Source organism: Cinclus cinclus, chromosome 3 (genome assembly GCF_963662255.1).
Source record: "Cinclus cinclus chromosome 3, bCinCin1.1, whole genome shotgun sequence".
Classification (NCBI taxonomy): Eukaryota; Metazoa; Chordata; class Aves; order Passeriformes; family Cinclidae; genus Cinclus; species Cinclus cinclus.
The window spans coordinates 80,677,703-80,697,275 of record NC_085048.1 but is presented as its reverse complement, the minus strand read 5'-3'; the positions used below and the strand labels follow the sequence as shown (position 1 = coordinate 80,697,275).

The 19,573-nt window shown below is 37.7% G+C and overlaps 1 protein-coding gene across 1 annotated transcript in view; it reads left to right on the top strand.

Annotated features, from left to right (window-relative positions):
• SDCCAG8 (SHH signaling and ciliogenesis regulator SDCCAG8) overlaps positions 1-19,573 on the top strand; it is a 104,929-nt gene that overhangs the window by 42,903 nt on the left and 42,453 nt on the right. Inside the window, exons 14-15 of the mRNA XM_062489204.1 lie at positions 13,823-13,950; positions 16,062-16,170. Coding sequence (XP_062345188.1) covers positions 13,823-13,950; positions 16,062-16,170 — 237 coding nt within the window. The remainder of the gene's footprint in view (positions 1-13,822; positions 13,951-16,061; positions 16,171-19,573) is intronic.

The following is a 19,573-nucleotide window of genomic DNA, read 5'->3' as shown; positions in this document are numbered from 1 at the left end:
GTAACGGATAGGGCAGCTGGGAGGACTGACCACCGCCAGGCGAGCGGCGGGGTAGCCGCAGCCGTGCGCGATGTGTGCAGCGGTGTGCCCGCCGGCCGCACGCCAGACCTTCCAAGGTCTTCTTCTCTCGGTGCCGCGGCCGCTCCGAGTCGTGAGGCGGGCGGGGACGGGCCCGGGCTCGGGCTCGGGCTCGGACTCGGGCGGCACCCCGGTACCGCGCCCCCTCCTCCTCGGAAACGCGGGGCTGTGCTCTCGGCCCTGCCCTCTCGGAAGGTTACGGGGTTTCGCGTTTTCCCGTGCGGAGCGGTATAGCGAACGGAGGATGTGGCGAGTGGCAGGAACGCGAAAGCACGTGGGTCCGGGAAGGCGATAAGGAAAGTTTGCTCCCGTTGAAAGGCGGGAGAGCTGTAGGTCGGCACCTTCCCACAGGGCTGGGCCCCTCCAACGAATGGAACCGGTTCTCTGATGTTTTATTTGTGCTCGGAGGAGGCACTTCCCTACTCATAACTGAGAGGGACGAATGGAGGTCCGAGCCTTCTGATCCCGAGTCACATGAATAATTTGACTCACGCAAGAAGTAAAGGCCGATAGGATTTCTTGTGCAAGTGAGAGGTAGTCATGTGTGAGAGGATTACGGGGTCATACCCTCTGTTGATGGCTGTCAGCTTGAGAGAGAAATGAGAACAAAATTTTGTCGAGGAAAGGGGAAATAAAATCCTCAAGTGTAGCAAGGGAGATCTTGCCTATTACTACCTGTCTGTTGGATCAGGATATGTGATACTTTTTTAGACAATTTTAGCAAAACAAAAAACCCTACGTGTCCTGCATCTGCTCTTTGAACTTGTACGTGTCCTGTCTGCAGAAGGTTTATAGCTTGGCTCAATTACCCATTTTGAGCAGGGTAGGGAGGAAACATTACAGGGATTTGAAATAGGTAGTATAACACAGCCATATGCTATTTATGCAGCAGTTTCTGCAATAAATCTAATTTGGTGCTGTCAAAAAAAATTAGACTTATTTGCTATAGCAGCACATTAGTAAATGATTGTGGTAGCTTTGAAAGTTGTCATTCACTCTGCTTTACTTGCAGTTGAATCTTGCAGAGCTTTTTTTTTGTTCCTCTTTCCTTTTCCCCTGAGCAACCTGTGAAAATCTGAGTTCTTTGTCCTGCAGCTGTAGAAACTGCAAATATTTTCACTACTGAAAAGAAGGGCTTTTCTTTAAGGTAATTGAAGAAGGAGTTGGAAGAAAGAATAGCCTCTATTGTTAACAATCATATGAATGTATATGTGGAAAAGTCAACAAAGTGGTGGGGGATACATTTCTCCCTTGCCTACAGGTTTTCATAGTGCAGCTGAAATTGTTTATCTGATTATACAGCATGTAGATAAATTAGCTGCTCTGCGTTATTATAGAAGGTAAAATATTTTACCTGCCACGATAAGACCATATGCTGCTTTATGAAGACTGATACTGAGTGATTTGAAATAAATCGGTTCTGTCGTCTCCTGGCAGTGCGTTGTAAAATTTTCGAAGCTGATACACTTTGTGTCAAGATAACACACAATTATTTGAATATCATTCTATTTAATATTTTAAACATATTTGACTGTACAAACATATAAAGGCCATTCATAAATTTTATAGTAGTAGGAAAGAAAATGTGAGTGAAGGGGTAAAAAATAAATGCAAAATCATATGTTAATTTTGAACATTAAAGTGTTTATAAATTATTATTAATTTTAAACTAGTTTTAACATGGTTAACAATTGTATTTATGGTCCTACGATAAATATTTCTTAAGGAAAAGGCAATAATGCGTTTTCAGATTTCAGTATTAGGTTCATCTCAATTTTTGTTCACGGCATTTAAACTGCAACTGGTCACATCAATGATCACATCAGGTTGTTGAGGCAGCCAAATTGCTACTGCATGTAGAGTGTGCTTCAGGAGCAGTGACAATACTTAAAGCGCTTTGGAGTGAGTGGTGAATTCAGATGAAACACTGAAGAGACTAACTGCTGTAGAAAACAAACATCTTTATAAGGTCTTTGTTTTGAGCAGTTATTATTCAGCACTAACAGTAATAAGTTTATGAGTATGTATCAAATATTTACTTTGGTCTCATTCAAATTAGGTTTTTTATTTGTGTGACTAATGACAACAGGATGATTTATTTTTTTTGAACCAAAGAAATCTTTCAGAAACATGTATTCAAGCCTGCTGGATTTTTTGCTGAATTTGCTACTGGAAAAAATTGTTCTGATTTTTATCATTATTTCTGATTTGTTCTAAAGCTTTTCTCTCAAGTACATCGAAAGCTTGTTTTTACAATAAGCTAAAATGTACTTCTTCTGACAGCACTTGGTATTTGTGAACTTCAACAATTTAAAAAGCTGTCTTGTGCTTTCAGAAGTATATTCAAAGTTGTTTATTTTGTGCAGTCACAGTGGTTGTTGATTTGCGGGTATTTTTTTCTTTGCTGTGCGAAATCCTGCTCCTGAAGTTCTTGCCTAGGAAAAAAAAAAAATCCGACGGAGAACCCAAAAGGTCCTAGCTGGAGACTTTATCCAACTTCACTTTGAAGAGCATCAGCCTGTAGGTCGTCATTGCTGGAGAAAGTGGATGGATGGAGGGAGGAAGGAAAGCAAATCACCTGAGCACGCCAGCCTTGGCCGCCTGGCTGCTGTCCTGCCTCACCCCTTTCGCAGCGCCCTTGTGCCGGTGACTGGGCAGGACGGGCTGAGCTGGGACGTGCCCGCCCTGAGAGAGCAGATGAGCTGCTGTCGGCTACTTGACAGGGCTGAACTGCTCGCCCTGGCCGTGCTGGCAGCGTGGCAAGGTTAACAGTGTGCTGCTCTTGGTTGCCCCTGCGGGTTTGGTGGTTTGCATGTCAAACTACAGCTTTGTAGAAATAGGAGCAGCTCTTCTTGATTAGCTTCTCCTTGTTGGTCAGTTGGCTTCTATAGGACTTAAATCACTGGGGAAATAAAGTGTCTCTGTAGTCAGGTGGGACACTGCTGCACACTCTTTTTGTACCAGGGTTCCTGTTCTATTTCTAGTGCATTTGTTCACCTGCATCTAGTTTCCTATGGAAGAAGACCATAGCATAGGAAAATACTTCTTTGCAAATGCAGGGACTAGTCCCCATATAAGTGATAGATCAGTATTAAGTTTTTATTCAGCTAAACATAGGCAGTATTTGTCAATGCAATTTTCATTAAAGTCAAATTCAGACCTAACAGAAGTATAAACGCATTTCTGCTAATGAGATTGGATTACCTCCTGGATTTGATCCCAAAAAACTTTACCTTAAACTCATTTTTGGTGAAGGGATAATAAAATGGGTGGTTAATTATGATTGCTTACAAAACTTCTAATATGTATTTTATTTTTGGTATTGTTTTTAATCTTAGTGGAAAATTATATTTTTTTTAGAAGGATACCAAGGTATGCTGTGAAATTGAAGGTATTTCTTGTTTTAGCAGAATAAGACTGTCAGAGAGGTTAGTTAATAATTCAGGAGCTTTTGGTTATTAGAGTGTATTCCTGAAAAGAAATATGGACACAGGAATTGCTAAAAATAATGTATCCTCTTGACAATAAGAATTTCATTTCAGCCCTGACAAAGAATCTTTACAATTTGCCTCAATGTAGAAGGCTAACAAAGAGTTGCATGTGTGTGTTTTACAAGGCTTGAAAACAAGAAAAAAATATTGATTTTTAAAATTTAAATTGTGTTGCATTTGAAACATCAGTAGGTAAAGCAAAAAAAATGCTGCAGATCAAATAATTTAAATTGAGTGCTGTTGGCCACTTCAAGGTTTTGCTGTAAACTTACTCATTCTACTGTTCCCATTTTCTGTTTGTATTTTTAGTCAATAGCTCTATTACATAGCATTAAAGTCAGAGTCAAAAGACTTCATTTGTTATTTTATTTGTAATATTTTTATGAGCCTTTTCCACTTCTTCACATGGCTCTGCAAAATCTTTCTCAGATTGTGCTAGCCCTAGCAAGAGGGAGCAGATACATGTATTTGAAGAAAAAACACGTTAGCTGTTGGAGTTAACAAATAATGATTAAGAGCTATTCTTTTGCTTCTTACTATTTCTCCTATACCCCAAACTGATCTTCACAAATACAGGACTGTAAAGAACTTCATCTGCTGCTGGTTAGCAGAAGTGGATTTAAATCTACACCGACAGTTCATTTGACAATGACCTTGAGGGGCTTTGCTTCTTGAAGAAGAAAGCAGAAGCTTGCGGTAAACAAAGTTCACTTCTGACAGATGGATTGAATGACAGAAAGGTTGCGAGTGCCAGAATAGCCCTGGCAGAGGAGGAAATGTTCAGTGGAATCCAACAGGAGAGGAGGTGTGAACAGGTGCAGGGTTGCTGACGGAAGGGGAACCAGATGGAAGGAGCCAGAGCCAGTTTATTTAAAGGAAAAGGCAGAAAACACTGAAAGGCTGTGCGATCAGTGGCTAAAAGTGTGCATGGAAGAAGGTAAAAATTCACAAAGCAAAACTGCACAGTGGGATATCTAGCACTTAGCATAATGGTAGTAATTTGTGAGTTTCGTTTTAAAGTTGCTATTGAAATATGTTTCTCCCTTACTCTTGACAGCATAAAGAAGAGATTTATAACCTGTCCAAAAAAAAAAAAAAAAAGCCTGACAAAACCACCACCAAAAACCTCAACTGTTGTACTGCCTGTCCATTATGTCTAATACTGCAGGTAGTTACAATCAGAATAATATAAAAATCATGCCACAGCTCAACAAATGAATAAAAGGCATATAAGGCTGGAATTTTTTTTTTTTAACTCACTTGTTTGTATCCAGCTTATGTGACATGTGGGCAGATGAGCATGGTTTTCATTAGGATGTTTTTGTAAGATCTAGAGCAAATCAACAACAGTCAAGTACAGTGTAATGTTAGCACAGTATTTCTCATCTTTTTTGCTTTTGGTCATAAGTCTGTCAGTTTTCTGGAACGTGTGGTATCTTGCTACAGGATGGGGTAGAAATCTAGCTTGCCCTGAAAATCAAATATTGTCCTTCAAATTGTCATCCTGAAGAATGCTTTGTTCTGTCAAATGGTTCTGCTTCTTCCCAAGCTGTTCTTGAGGCTTGGTCCTTTGGAGGCAGGGAAAAAACATTCCTCAACTTCTTCTCAACTTCAGCAATAGTTGGGGATCATTGTCAACTTCCACGTATCAGGGCTGTGGCACCTTAAGTGCAGGTTGTGTGTCTATACCTGAGGTGTGTGAAAAATGCAGGTAAGTGTTGAGCAGTCACTCACAGTGCATTTGTGATCTACTGGATCGTTCAGCTGTGCTGAGCTGATCCGTATCAGGTGTGAGCACACAGGCACTTTCCTTTTTAATTAGCTAGAGCATGCAATGCCGTGTTTATGCTGACTTTATGCCAGCTGCAGGAAGGACAGATGATACCTGATTCAGCATAAAGCTTGCTGGTACAAAGTTAACGTACCAAAAACATTGGTTTTTTGAACAAATTTAAATTGGCAGAGTGAGTTCATAGCAGATCAGGTCTCTGCATCATTTAGCTGCATCATTTTTTGATTCAATGGTAGGAGCCTGATGGTTAGATTTACTGTATTAACAAGCTGAGCTTTGGAGTACAGAGACACAGTCATTTGAACCTGGTCTGAGCCTATGCTGAAAAGGCAAGTCCCTAGAGTGGCAATATATGGCTCTGTCTGGCCACATGTTGCCAGACCCTTGCTTGTGGTGACACTGGAAGACAGGCATCTGTGTGATCAAGTTATTCAGGGAGTTATTCACATTGAAAAACAATAATTTCTTGAATAGTTTGTGTGAGTGTTCATTGTAAGAGGGTGAAAAGAAGGACCACACCTCTTAAACTGACATTGTCTGACTTAAAATGTGTCCTGAAGCTGCATTGTAAGAGGTTGCTGGTGCCAAATTCAAGAATCACCATAAATCAAGAAAATTACTCCTTTATTTTACGTACAGGGAAAATAATTCGTGTAGATTTGTGTATACAAAACACATACCTGTAAAAATCTTCAGTGTGAAGCAGTTATTTCAACATACAGTCATTTGTAAAAGGGGCTGGTAGAACAAAGAATATTCTAGAGAAATGTGTGCAATACAGGAAGTGCTCGGGCTAAGCTAATACTGAGGCTTCACAAAAATCCCCTCTCCCCATGCAACTTGTACTTTGTATTTAACTGTTTGTTTCTATAGGGACTTAGGAGCCAAATAGGTCATAATCTGATGGTAATAGTCATGAGAAAGTGGATGTTTACTTACAAGCTACGTATCTTGATGGCAAAGCTTATAAATGTGCCAGAAAAATCCGATTTTGATTTCAAGTCAGTATATTTGACCTAATATGAGATGTTAGGGGCACTTTTTTCTTCTCTAATATCAAAATGGAGGAAAGCTAATGATAATATTTGGCTGTGACTTGATATACAGAGGACTGTCGAGACTGAAGAGATGTTATTGAGGAACTGGTCATTTTCTGGATATATCTTGAAGTTATAGTGCCAAAAGAATAAAACCATATTACAATTACAATTACATATTACAATTACAAGAATATTACCATATTACACCATAGGTGTTCGCAAATTGTTACTGTTATTGCTCAATGTAAAGAAAGCCAGTCCTTTCATTTTCTTAACTGACTTTACAGATGGAGGTAGAGATGTAGAAGTTAAGTATGTTCAAGGTTCTTTGTTTAATAGAAACTTCCATAGGAGTAACACTCTGCGTCTGTCTGTTCTTATGCTCCTACAGCTTTTCATCTGTCTCGTGCCCATTAATCTCTCCAGTTAGCTGAAATAACTTTTAAGTAGATTTCAAGTATGGCAAGCAGGAGTAGGAATTGTTTTCACATGAAGCCATTAGTGTATAGTTTTTCCTGATGCCTCAGTAGGGCTTAAAGGGCAAAGTGGAAACTTTAGACTGAAGTGTTTCATTGTTTCTGTAGACTTCTTGTTGTTATATAAAGTGGATATACAGAAGTTATAAAGCAGTTCCGGTGGTGTGGCTGCATTCTAAGTAGAGAGACTTGGGAAAAAAAAAAAAAATCAGTGGGTACAAGAAAGTTATATGTGCTGATTTCTGTTTCAGTAAAATTTAAATTCATAGAAAAAATATAAAATAGTATACCAAGTTAACATTATTTGAATTCTGGGAATGGGGGTACAGGTGACAAGTTACCTGCATTTTGGGGAAATTTTTTTCAAGCTGATCTGTGAACTGATTGTGGTTAGTCTCTTGATGAGGTTGGAAATCTGTACAGAGCTAAATCTTTTCTTTTTTGGCCCCCCAAAAGTGTTTCTTTTTACTTGAAGTGTTTTTTATGAAATAGTAGTAGCAGCCTGGAAGAGTTGTTTTTTCCAGCCTTTCCTCTTAAATAGGGTAGTGGAGTTTCATTTAGTTTCATTAACATACTTTAAATGTATTTCTACTTTCAAGTTATTTCTGTAGCACCTTCTAACTTCCCAGATCTATATTTAAAGAGCTCGCCTTGACCTTTACATAACTTTTCTAATTGCTTGTAATGCTTCTCATGGTTCTCATTACTTTTCATGGTTATGAGGAGAAAGCTCTGGCACTTCATTATTTTAGGAAACTCAGTATTTCTCAACTAATACAAGAAAAAAGATTTAAGTTTTGTTTGTTTGGTTGGGTTTTTTTTTGAGCCTCTGTTCTCATGAATAGGCCCACATGTATCCTGAGAAATTATGCAGTCCTTCAAATCCACCAGTTAATTTAATAGTTGGGTTTCTTCAAAGTTTGACCATGCAAATATAGATTTTACTGAAGCTCACCAAACACAGTGTGCTGGCTGGGGCAGTTTCCAGAAACTTGAGCTTTCTGCTGAGAAGACCTGGCAGCCGACTCCAGAATCAGCATCCAGTCAGCTCCCAGAAACTGACAAAAAGAGCAACTCAGTGGGTAATTCCCTCAATGGGATACAGGAAGGGCAATTTTTCAGCTCCTTGGAAAGGTTTAAAGAAATGACCTGATCATGATGCTTTTAAAAGGTATTTCTATATAATTCTTGAGGAAGCATGCACTCATATGGTTTTTTTTGGTTTTTTGGTTTTTTTTGCCATAAGAACATTCATTTCTTTCCTTTCTTTTGCCTTGTGAAACCTCCAAGAGCCATAAAATCCAAATCCATGTGGATTTACACCAGCACTGAAAAAATCAAAACAATTTTTTTTTATTACAAAAATTCAGATGGCAAAAAACCCCTGGTGTTTAATAAGGGGAAACCACTAAACACTGTCCAGCTGAGTCCTCATTCAGAGTAACCATAGGTATTAACAAGGTCCTATTAGATGAAAATTCATAGGCCTTACAAAGGAAGATAACCAAAACAGTGAGTGCTAAACTAAAGGTTGCTAGAAGCCTGATTTAAATGAAAGGGAGAAATCTTGTTTACCCTTATTAGAGAGTTGATCCAAATATATGAACAAGGTGCACCTCTAGAGCTCTGTTAATTTAGAAGGTTTGGAAAGCAATAATTTTGAATCATAGCTACATTTAAAACCATCATGTACCTGTTTACCTGCAGAACTACAGGTCTTACTGTGTTGCATTTTCTTACTTAAATGTTTGAAAATACTAGGAGTGGGTAGCATATGATAATACTCAGTAAACATTCTCCATTGTAGATGGCTGAATGGGGTACTGCAGTGCTGTTAAATTGAAAGGCTGGTCTGAAAAGAGTTACAGATGTCTTACATTAATAGAGAGAATTATTTAAGACTACTCCTGCAGAGAATGACCTCTTGGTAAACTGGGGGTTTTTTTCCATGTTTGTAGACCAACTTTTAGACTTGTCTGCTAACCTGAAAAAATAAAAAAATGTGCCCTTATTTTTCTGTGTATGACATAGTTACAAAGATACATAAAAATACAGGGGGAGGAAGTTTGTGAAATACGATCTTATTCTGTATACCTTCTCTTATGGCCTTTATCATTGTGAGTTTTGAATAGTGTCTGGTAATAAAGTTAGAGATAGCAAAAAATTTTCTCGTGTCTGTCCTTAGAGAATAAGTCAGGTATTGTGACATCTTGTTTCAGCTTTTATACTTTTTTTTTCTTTTTTTTATGTGGTTTGTTTGTTTGGATTTTTCTCCTACAGCCTGAGAGATGCTCTGATTTTCCATTCTCACTTTGACACTTGTAGCTGAAATAATAAGATAAAATAGCCTATGAGAAGGTGATTCAGAAAGCTGCTTGTAATGGACAGTCCACTAGACCTGTATTGTGGAAAGTTTGCAAAGCAGACTGCATAAAACACTGCTAAGCCTTTGTGCCCAAAGTTATTTGGTCTTTAGGACTCCTAATACATGTAGTCTTTCAAGTCCTACTTTAAGTGTTTTAATTGATTTGAGTGACTTCATGCCAGATTTTACTAAAGATACTGGGAATAAAATGCTTGGGTAAGTCCTCAAAACTTTTCCAGTTTAGTAGAGAATCTTCTGCTATACATTTATTTTCAAAAATACTGGGAGAGAAAGCTCATTTCCTCTGAAAGAGCTAAGGGACCCTTCAGCTGAGACCTTTCTTTTGAGGTAGTTTGTTGCACAGTGGCTCACAGTGCTGGCCCACTTGGCTGTGTGTTGTCTAGGAAAGAGATCTGTTCTCAACCACTGAGGTATGTGGTAAAAGCAGCAGTGTTAGGCTTGACTGGTCCTCCTGCTGCCCAAGTTTGAGTGTGGGTGCAGAGTTCCAGTTCTGGTCATCATTTAGACAAGTCTGGTTAGTTTAGTTAGCTCAAGCATTTGGAATGCTAAATGCTGGCCACTCCTTAATGATTTATGAAGTTCAGGTTAAAGCAAATATAAATGAAAGTTAAAACACTTTGTAGTTATATTTTTAAGTATAATTAATATGAAATGAAGATGTCAAAAATAATGCTATGATAACCTCTTTTGTATCACTGAACTGAGATAATTGCTAGAGTATTTTAATTTGTCTAATTAAGTTCATAGTCCTTACTAATGGATTCATTAGCTTGTTAAAAAATGCTATGGGTTGATCTCATGGAAAACACAAATTGTCAATATAGGAAGCATGGTTGCTTCAAACTGTAGTTCCTTAGCCAGAAGGTTTACTGGCAGCCTCCAGTCAGAGGCCTAATTCTACATTAAGAATAATTTTGTTTTTATATTTTTGTGTTTTTACTGTTACCAAACTGAAAGGACTCCTTCTGAAATACATGCTATTGAACTGTGTAGTGAAATTCAAAGTTTTATCAATCTAAGTTCTGTTTTTAACTTTCTGGTTTTAGTTATGTCAAATATGACTTTTATGTCACTAGTTTTTACATACTTCCTTTTTCTTTACTGCAAAACCCTTTGGCAGAGAGTGGACTTCTCTTGTAAATGAATCTGTGATCCAGTTTTTGTTAGTGGTGAAAAAGGTGTTTTGATTTGGGGGGGTTATTTTGGTTTGGGGTATTACTTGTTTTTTTTTTCCTTAATTTTGATGGCTCAAATTCTATCAGCACACTTTTATGTTAGTTTTGAGATCACAGTGAATTTTCACTTAAGTTACAGCATGGATTTTTTCTGACTTTGCCAGAGATGGCAATTTTCTTCTTCCTGTGCTATATGCTACAGTTCAGGGTACCTTTTGTTTTGTCAAGAACATTTAAAAAGCTAACTTCCATGCACTACAAACCAATATCGAGTTCATTGAGATATGCCAACCAGCTAATTGAGTTAACTATGGCTCTTGACAGCCACAATACAGCCTTAAAACAGGTGTTTAGAACTAAAATCATTGTGGAAAAGCTGTATTTCAGAACAGGGCTCAAGAAGAGCTTGAGTTTTCTCCACAACTGAGTCTTTGGTTGCTTCTGGCTTTATCACACAGAAGTTAAAGTTTCCTTGAGTTCAATGCATCTGCTTTAGTAAGACTGATCAGTGTTGTGACCAGATGTGCATTTCAGTGTGTTTAGTGTTTTGCACTCAATAGAGGCAGTGTTTGAATTCAAGTAGAGAACAGGCTGGTGCACTTTAACCCCTCATCTCCTAAAAACTTCTATTAGATGAAGTTTTTAACAGTTCTGGAACAATTACTCATTAGCTGTCATTTCTGATTCAGCTATTACCTGTGTCATCAAAATTGGTTACTTATAGCTTTGCTTTACATTGTCTCTGTGCTCTCTATTCTGAATATAAGAAATTCTGAGGGTTTTGTAGGAGGAGATCTCTGATGTCTTTGCACTAATTCTGAAGGGACTAAGGACTGTTTCCTTCTGTCTACAGTCCATAGATTTTCTGTTACTCTGAACTGTGAAAGAATTGATTCAAGAAATTTCAATTAGACAGTATCAAAGCTTTGAGAAGTCCTGCAGTATTTTTTGGTTGTAGCAGGAAAGATACCAATAGATTCTGAAATCTCGGGCTGCCTTCTGCATGTTTGATACTTTCCATGTGTTGGGGAAATTTTCAGTTGGAGGGCAGGGAGATTGAACTTAGAGAGCAGGTTCAACTCAAGGATGCTACTCCGTTTAGACAGATTTGGCTGCAGGATATTTTTTCACTCCTGAGCAGTTCTAAGCACCTCTGATATTGCTCTGTGTGGCATTGGATGTGTTTTGATTCCAAAATCTTCTAAGTTCTTAGAAGTTTCTCTTCTGTGTAAGTTACCTGTGTTTTTCTAGTTTTACAAATGAGATTTATCCACTGTATCAGTTCATCAACCATCCCACACACACACTTCAGGCATAGGTCACTCACCACACATTCATGGTTTTTGAGCTGCTAGCTTGGTCTGTTCAGTGACACAGGTGAGTGGTTCTTTTGGATGAGTCCTCTACACAGGAGAGTGTTTGTGGTGGCAGTAGATTCTCTATTTATTTTGAACTTGCTGGTTAGCATGAGCTCTCTGGGAGGGGCCCTAGCATTGAGAAATGGACCTTCACAGGTTTGCCCTGGTACCTTGAGCTGTGCAGCTTGCTGCATGTTGAAGGTTATCCCCAGCAGAAGGCCAGCCAGCCAGCTGTGTGCCAGATGACTTCACAGCACCCAACTCCACACAGCCATCTCACATGAGAACTATTAAATAAAGTACTGTGCTACTGACACTTTCTTTAGCTGAAAGTGTCAGAGGAATGTGAGAGGTGCTGGTGGCTTGTTTTTCCTTTAGATTTTTGAGCAATCCGGTGCTTAAAACAACTTTCCGAAGATAAAAAACATTTGTAAAATAAAGGGGTTTTCACAGACTGGTTTCCAGCAAATATGGGGAAAATATTCTTAGTAATACTTTCCATATTTGGAGCTTATACTGAAAAAATGATGGGAGCATCACTCCTTAGTATAGCCCCAATATGATTACAAAGCAGTTCTGAGAGTGATGTGATAAAGTGCTATTCAATATATGAAATTTCCTTTAAAAATGTGCTTTGTTTCCTTAACGCTCTAATATTTTTGCTATCTAAATGTATTTGATGTCTTACCTCAGAAGAAACTGCCTGTGATTTCCAAGGGAGTTTTGCCTAAGGTAGGGCTTGAAACATCAGGACCAGGAATTAGTGTAATGTGACCCACCATTTGTATTGCTTTGGGGTAAATTTGAGAGAGAAGATTTAACATTGTGTGTGTCATGCTGAGATATTGCAATATCTCGGATGGGTTATTAGGCACCATTCCAAAGGTTAAGTGCAGCAACCACATGAGATGTAGCTTTGTCCTTACATGATCTGTGCCCATGTTCTGTTTTGTAGTCCTCTGAAATAGGTGATATCCCTAGAATAAAACATGTTTATAAGACTTTTTTGAAGCCTATCCCAAGCTATTAAATGTCATTTCAGTAGAAAGGTGTTTGCTCACATCATTTGAAATCTAGAAATCAATCCTTGTATGTGTGTCTTAAATGTGAATCCCAATGTGCACCAAATAAATATTCACGACCTTTGGGAAAGTTTAGATCTGAATTTGCAGTTCAAGATCTTTTCTAATTTATATGCATATATCTTTTTGGGGTTTTATTTTCCATGCTCTTTTTGCTTGGCTTGCATTAAATAAAATGCTTCAATGGAGTGTGGTAGTCTAGCATTTGTTTTGCCTCAGGAGTGGATTGCCCCATCTTGCATATCTGGTCAAGTAAATTGCTCTCTTGCCTGCATACTTCAATAATAGTACTGGGCTTTAGACCTTCCTGCACAACCCCCCAGTGAGCAGAAACACAAGGGGCTGGGCCTGTGTGGTGCTAGCGGACTACTCTATTGTAATGGATGCATTCATCTCCTATTTACATAAATTAATAGTTAAAACTTGTTTGGTTGCTTAAGAAAACTCATTAAGCTTTCAGAGTAGCTGTATCACGAGCACTGTGGCAATCGCTCCCATTGACTTATCTCCTGCTGATTCACTGGGAACCAGTCCATCTCGGGGTCAGGTCCCTAAGCTTCGTTGCAGAGTTAAACAAATAGCATTTAAAAGAAAATGCAAATAATATGTTCAGTGCAAAGTGAATGTTGGTAAGCTTCCTTATGAAAAAAGAGGCCGTGTTTAAAACTGTTAAAAATAAAATCCTATTTTTGTCTTCAGGGCCAGTTTTCTCTCAGGAAATAGATCGTACTTTTTATCCATTTCCTACTAGTCACTGGAGAATGTTTGACATTGTAAGAGAAAGGTCAGTTTGTATAACTTGAATTGGGAGGAGAATGTTTAATGTAAAAAGCTTGGCCAGATTTTTGTTACTATTATTTGAATGTTCTGCTTTACCTTTTTAATTTATCTTCTTCACTATATGATTTTTATTTTTCTTTATTTCCTGTTTGACTTTTTTACAGATTGGAGAAGGAGAGCATTCAGCACAGCATTAGCAATGAAGCAAAGGCCCGAGCCCTTCAGGCCCAGCAAAGAGAGCAGGAGCTGACACAGAAGATGCAGCAAATGGAGGCCCAGCATGAGAAAACTGGTAGGTGGTAGGGAAAGATTAGAGCCTGGGCACTCACTCACAAGCCAGGCCCACGCCTTACTGTGAAATGACATCAGGAACACCTGTAACCTTTGGCTGGCCGAAGGGAGCAGATGCTAACTACACCGGAGATTCCGAATTACATATTAGTTAGCGTTTAAAAGAGAAAATGGAAAGTATTGCCCACTGTCTGTTGATTTCAGAGTGCTGCTCTCACATCTGCTGCACCATCTGGATTATGAGTTTATTTACCTGTGTTCAAGAAACGTAAAGCTGAGAGAGACCACAACAAAGTAGAAAAACAAAGGGCTTGTTTTTGGCTGGATTTTCAGGCACACATGTTATATAAAGAAAATAGCATCAGAAGCTCTGCGGGAAATGCTCTGAGCTTACAGTTAAAGTCTCCTGAATAGCATTGAACAGTTCCCACAGTACACACATTATAGCTACTCTAAAAGCTTAATGAGTTTGCTTCGGCATCCAAACTGGAGAAAAGCTTTAGCCATTAATCGGTTCTTAATTCACTGTCGCAGCTGGATGTAATTCACTGGCTCCAAATTGATATGTTCCTTTATTTAATCTTTGAAGCCTCCAACATTTTTAGCATTACCATGTGCCCCCCTTGCCCCCCCCCCCCCCATCTTCAGTCTAGAAGAAAGATGTTTAATCCCTTGCATACTTCAGGTTCTCATAATAGGAGACTTCATGGCATTGACTTAGCCCATCAATAACATCTAACTTTAACCTGGAAGTAAAATGGGTTTTCCAAACAAACAAAAAAGAGCTTTTTGTATTATGAAGTACTATGCCAACAACATTAATAGAGGTGCATATTATAAATAAACAAAAAAAAAAAGGAATTTTGAAGAGATTAAGTCTGTAACCCATGAGCATGGAAAAGAGGAGGAGCTTCAGCAGTTAAAGAACATGATATATTTATGTGTTTAACAAAATACTATATTTACCCACCAGTCATGCAATACTTGCAGGAAAACTATATAACATATATTAATTATAAGGAGTGTGGATAATATGTGTGATAACAGGCATGTTTATATCTGCTATTCAATTTTCCATCCTTCTTTAGTAGTATCACAGTACTAGAGGACCTCTCCATGTGTTCAGGGAATGCAAACAGCTACGTTATGGCTGCTATCTACACTGTAGGAGAAGAAAAGAAGCTCTCAGAATCATTTTTCCCTCCTTTAGCCAGCACATCTACACATGACTATGTGTAATTTTGCACCAGAGAAGTGTAATTTAGTGTCCTGGTGCATAAATTATCCCAGTATACAAAAATGAAACAATATTATGTCTGGGTCTGTTTTTATATATCTCTAGTAGGATTAGAAGTAGTTGAAAATTATAGCCATTTATAATGTATATAAAGAAAACCTTCTTATGACCCTGCACACATACAAAGAATTTGGGTAAGAGTGGTCATGCTTTCACTGATTTTAAAATCAGAAATCAAGAAACATCATTTTGCATCATTATCTTGTTTTTGAAAGAATAAAGATACCTGGATTCTAGGTCATGAGTTTAGGTGCAGTCCAAACTGATAGTAACTGAAAATTACTTTATAAAATGGTTTCATTTCAACTATCACTGGGCACCAAGTCTAAATCCTATAATTTGCAATAAATAATTACATTATTCATGGTAAGCTCAGGACACAGTAAATGAAAGAACTGCTGTTTTAAGGAGATACTGAAATGAGTCTACAGTGTGAGCATTTGGATTGCTGGTGTATCCTCTGCACCAGTTGAGCAAGCAAAAGTCTGCTAAAGCATGGCTTGCCAATTTTGTGCCTCCTAGAAATGTCAGTGAACTTCTAGCTAAAAAGCAAGCCCACAAGATTAGATATCTAGTCTTCACAGTGATTCTTATGAGACCAGATTCAGTGGCAACATTGCTTTAACACTTTAGCTAATTCTGACATAGAGCCTTAATTTGGTAAGTGATGATGTCCAAGTAGCTGAAGTTCAAAAAACATTTCAAAACTAGAATGAACTAAAAGAAAGAAATTAAGACTATATAAAGTTGTTTCTATGTCATCTGTAAGTTTATATAATTGTAATTTTATATTATCATAATTTTATGGTTTCTAGTAGAAGAACTGGATTCATTGCTGACCTCCCAGAATACATTCATAGCAAAATTAAAGGAAGAATGTTTCATGTTGGCAAGGAAGTTGGAACAAATGTCAGAAAAATACAGGTTCGTATATTTTTCTTAACCTGACCCTTTTATTACCAGGACATGCTTCTTTATTTTTTTCATTTGTATTTTAATATTTTTTATTTTTCATTTTGTCCCAGGTATTACATATATAATATATGCCCCTTAAGATTATGTTTCTGACTATTAATTCAAATTTCTTGGGCAATTTCAACATAAAAATTGCATAGTATTTTCTTCCTTGTGTTCATATTCTTAATATGGAGAGTAGAAAAATTGTTTGAAAAGCTACAATTGAAGTCTATCTGAAGTTATATGAAAAATGCTAAAGATTCAATGTCAAAACTGGCGTCATTTTAATTATTTACTTAAGCTCTTTTCACAGTACTGCACTACACGCTGAATATTTTTTGTAAAATAGTTGTCATCAAAAATTGCTTGTCATTGATGCTCTGATTCTGCTGCTGCTTGTTATCAATCAACAGCAGATCTAAGTTCAAAGCCTTAAAAGCTGGGGAAGAGAGCAAAACCTGGAATTAATAATAATTTAAAGAAATACAAAGCTATGGAGATATCTATTCAAAAGTTCTGTAAGACAGAAAGATCTTGTAAAGAAAATGTGAATTTTGTAATTCTTTAGCAGCACATAATTTGATTTTACATTTTTAAGTGTGAAAATAATATCTGTTGAAACTTTTTTGGGGTTCATATTTGGAATGGTAAACTGGACTTCAGCAGAGAGTTGGCATTCTGTGCCAATAATTCTGTGAATTAGATGCAAACTAAATTTGGTAATTAAGGCTAGCATTCATCTCATGGCTGATAGGAAGTAAGGAAAACACTCATCAAAGATGAAATTGGTTTTCAAGACAGGATTCTTCTTCTGCTGGGTGGATTTAATCATCCTCTTGAGGTAATGCAAAAGAGGCAACACTCATTCAGGGAGAGAGCTCGTTTACCCCAGTACCCTCTTCCTAAGAATGGTCGAAGGGGAATGATTTAAGTAGATGACAGACATATATGTGTGTGTGTGTGTGAGTGCATATATATATATATATGTATATATATATATATCTGTAATAAATAAAATACATGATGCTTCCCACGGGTACTGCCTCCACTGCCCATCCTACTTCCCACTGAATAAAAGTGTTGACTAGCTGTTAAGTGGCTGAAGCTGGGAGATGAATCCCTTCCAGAGCATTTGGGGAAGAAATGAGAAATTTGAGGGACTGTAAGCAATGTTCCTGTGTAAAAGCTGCGAGGGGTGCTTCAGAGAGAAGCAAACAGAATTTTTCCTCTGAAAAAGTAGAGCTCTTCTGCTAAAGTAATGCAAAATCTAAACGGATTCAAATCATATTATTATTCCAGCAATAAAAAAGCACACAGACTTTGTTGCTAGAGCTCAGTCACAGACTAGTAACTGCAAAGGATGAAGGAAAGACAGAAAACATACTGTGAAAACACATTATTCTCTGAAAATAAATACTTGAGATTGCCAAGTGTTTCTCCACCCAGCAGCATTAGCTGACTATGTCAAGGACCTGAAAATGGGAAAAGGAGCCCTCTTGCATCTCTCCAGGAGCCACCTCTCCAGGAAGTGGTATTTTTTACACAAGAAACTTCCTTACTTATGTAAGGAAGAATGCATCAAAGTAGTTCTGAGAAGTGGTCCTGAAGTAGCTTGAGCTTGCCTTCACTGGAGTGGGAGCTGCTGCAGTCACTAACAGGGATAGAGAAATAGGTAGAGACAAAAAAGAAGGTAAAAATGAGAACAGCAAGGTGGAACTGGAGATGGTAGAAAATGACAGACTAATATAGATGGCTTCACAAAGTGATGTGATCAGGAGATGAGATGCAGAAAATTATTTTAGCCAAGTTCTAAATGCATGATCAGCATGTATGTCTGAGTAGCACCTCTCCAAATGACAGTCTTCAGCTCATTGTCACTGAATGTAGTGTAAAACCACATTTTGGGACAGAATACTGTAGTTTTGTCTTCTGGAAAAAAATGCAGTGATTTGGGGAAGATTTTATGACTTAGTTCCTATGTACATTAACAAAAGCAGATCACAAAGCAGCAGTGTCCCCTGTTTTCACGGAAAATATTTTTCCATTTTTTCCATATTTTTGACCTTAAACTGAATTTTGGACCTGGATGTGTATTTTCTTGCTCTTCTTCTAGGATCTTTGTGCCTTAATTTCCATGGGTTTAAGAAATAACTGTATGCTATCAATACCGTTATTTAATTGGTAGAACACTCAAGCTCTTTTAATAACAGATGCAGTATAGTATGTTTATTTAAATTTTATTTGGTTTGATAGGAAGTACCCATTTGTAATGAGACATTTCAAATTTATCTGTGACAACTACAATTTCAGTGGAATGCATGTGAATGGCATATATATTTTTATATTTAATGCAGGTTTTCTGAGAAATCTCAACTGAAGTTTTTGTGTTTATATGTAAGCTGGAACCATTTTTTGAGCTAGTCCCTACACAGAAAGGCGTCAGAAAGACAATGTCAGACGAATTATAAACCCCTCAAGCTGTGCAGAAAGAAGATAGTGTCTGTGAAGGTTTTCGTATGCATAGGCATGTTTAAAAATATAGTCCTTTGTTGATTTCTTCTCTGTTTCTCTCTTGTTTTATTCTTTTTTCCCCCTGATTGTCACTGTCTGAGTTTCTAGGTTGTAGATTAATGCTTAACACTACCCACTGTGTATTTGTGATTTGCGTTTTGTAATTAAGGGGAACAATGGGAGTCCATTGGGTCTCATTATATATAATGGTTGGTTTAATTTGTTTCACTTCTATCTTGTTAATTGTAAATTGATCATTAAGATTTGAATTCTAATCTGTCACCAGGGTTGTGAGTATTGAAGCTAGAGCAATGATCCTGGTTTTAATCACTGATGATGAGAAACAAATTTTATAATTTTGGTACATATTGCAGTTCATATATTTTAACACTGTATTTTATGGTGTTATAAATATTGTTAAATGACTTCTAGTGTAGTTTTACTGTTTGGACTATAATGTATAAATTATATTACTGGTTTGGCAACAGTAGGCATCCAACTGTGTGAGTTTAATTGAAGTAAAGAACACATACCCGGCTGAACTATTTTTCTGCATGTTTGGTTGACTGCAGTCGTTGCACTCAATACCAGGAGTGAAATGTTTGTTGAAGGTAGCTGTATGAAGATGGGGAGCAGTCTGTCTGAAGGTTCAGTCATTAAAAATACATGCAACAATACTGCATCAGCTGAAAATATTTTAGAGCTTGTATTTAATTTCTGCGCAAGTAAACAGTTGTAAAAGGCAGTGTTTAAAAACCACTGAAATGCAGAACCTAGTTCAGAGGAGTAAAGGCAGGATTAGTGTTTGAAAATGAGCTCATCCTAACAATACCCTGAGATTGAATTGTGGCAATTTAAC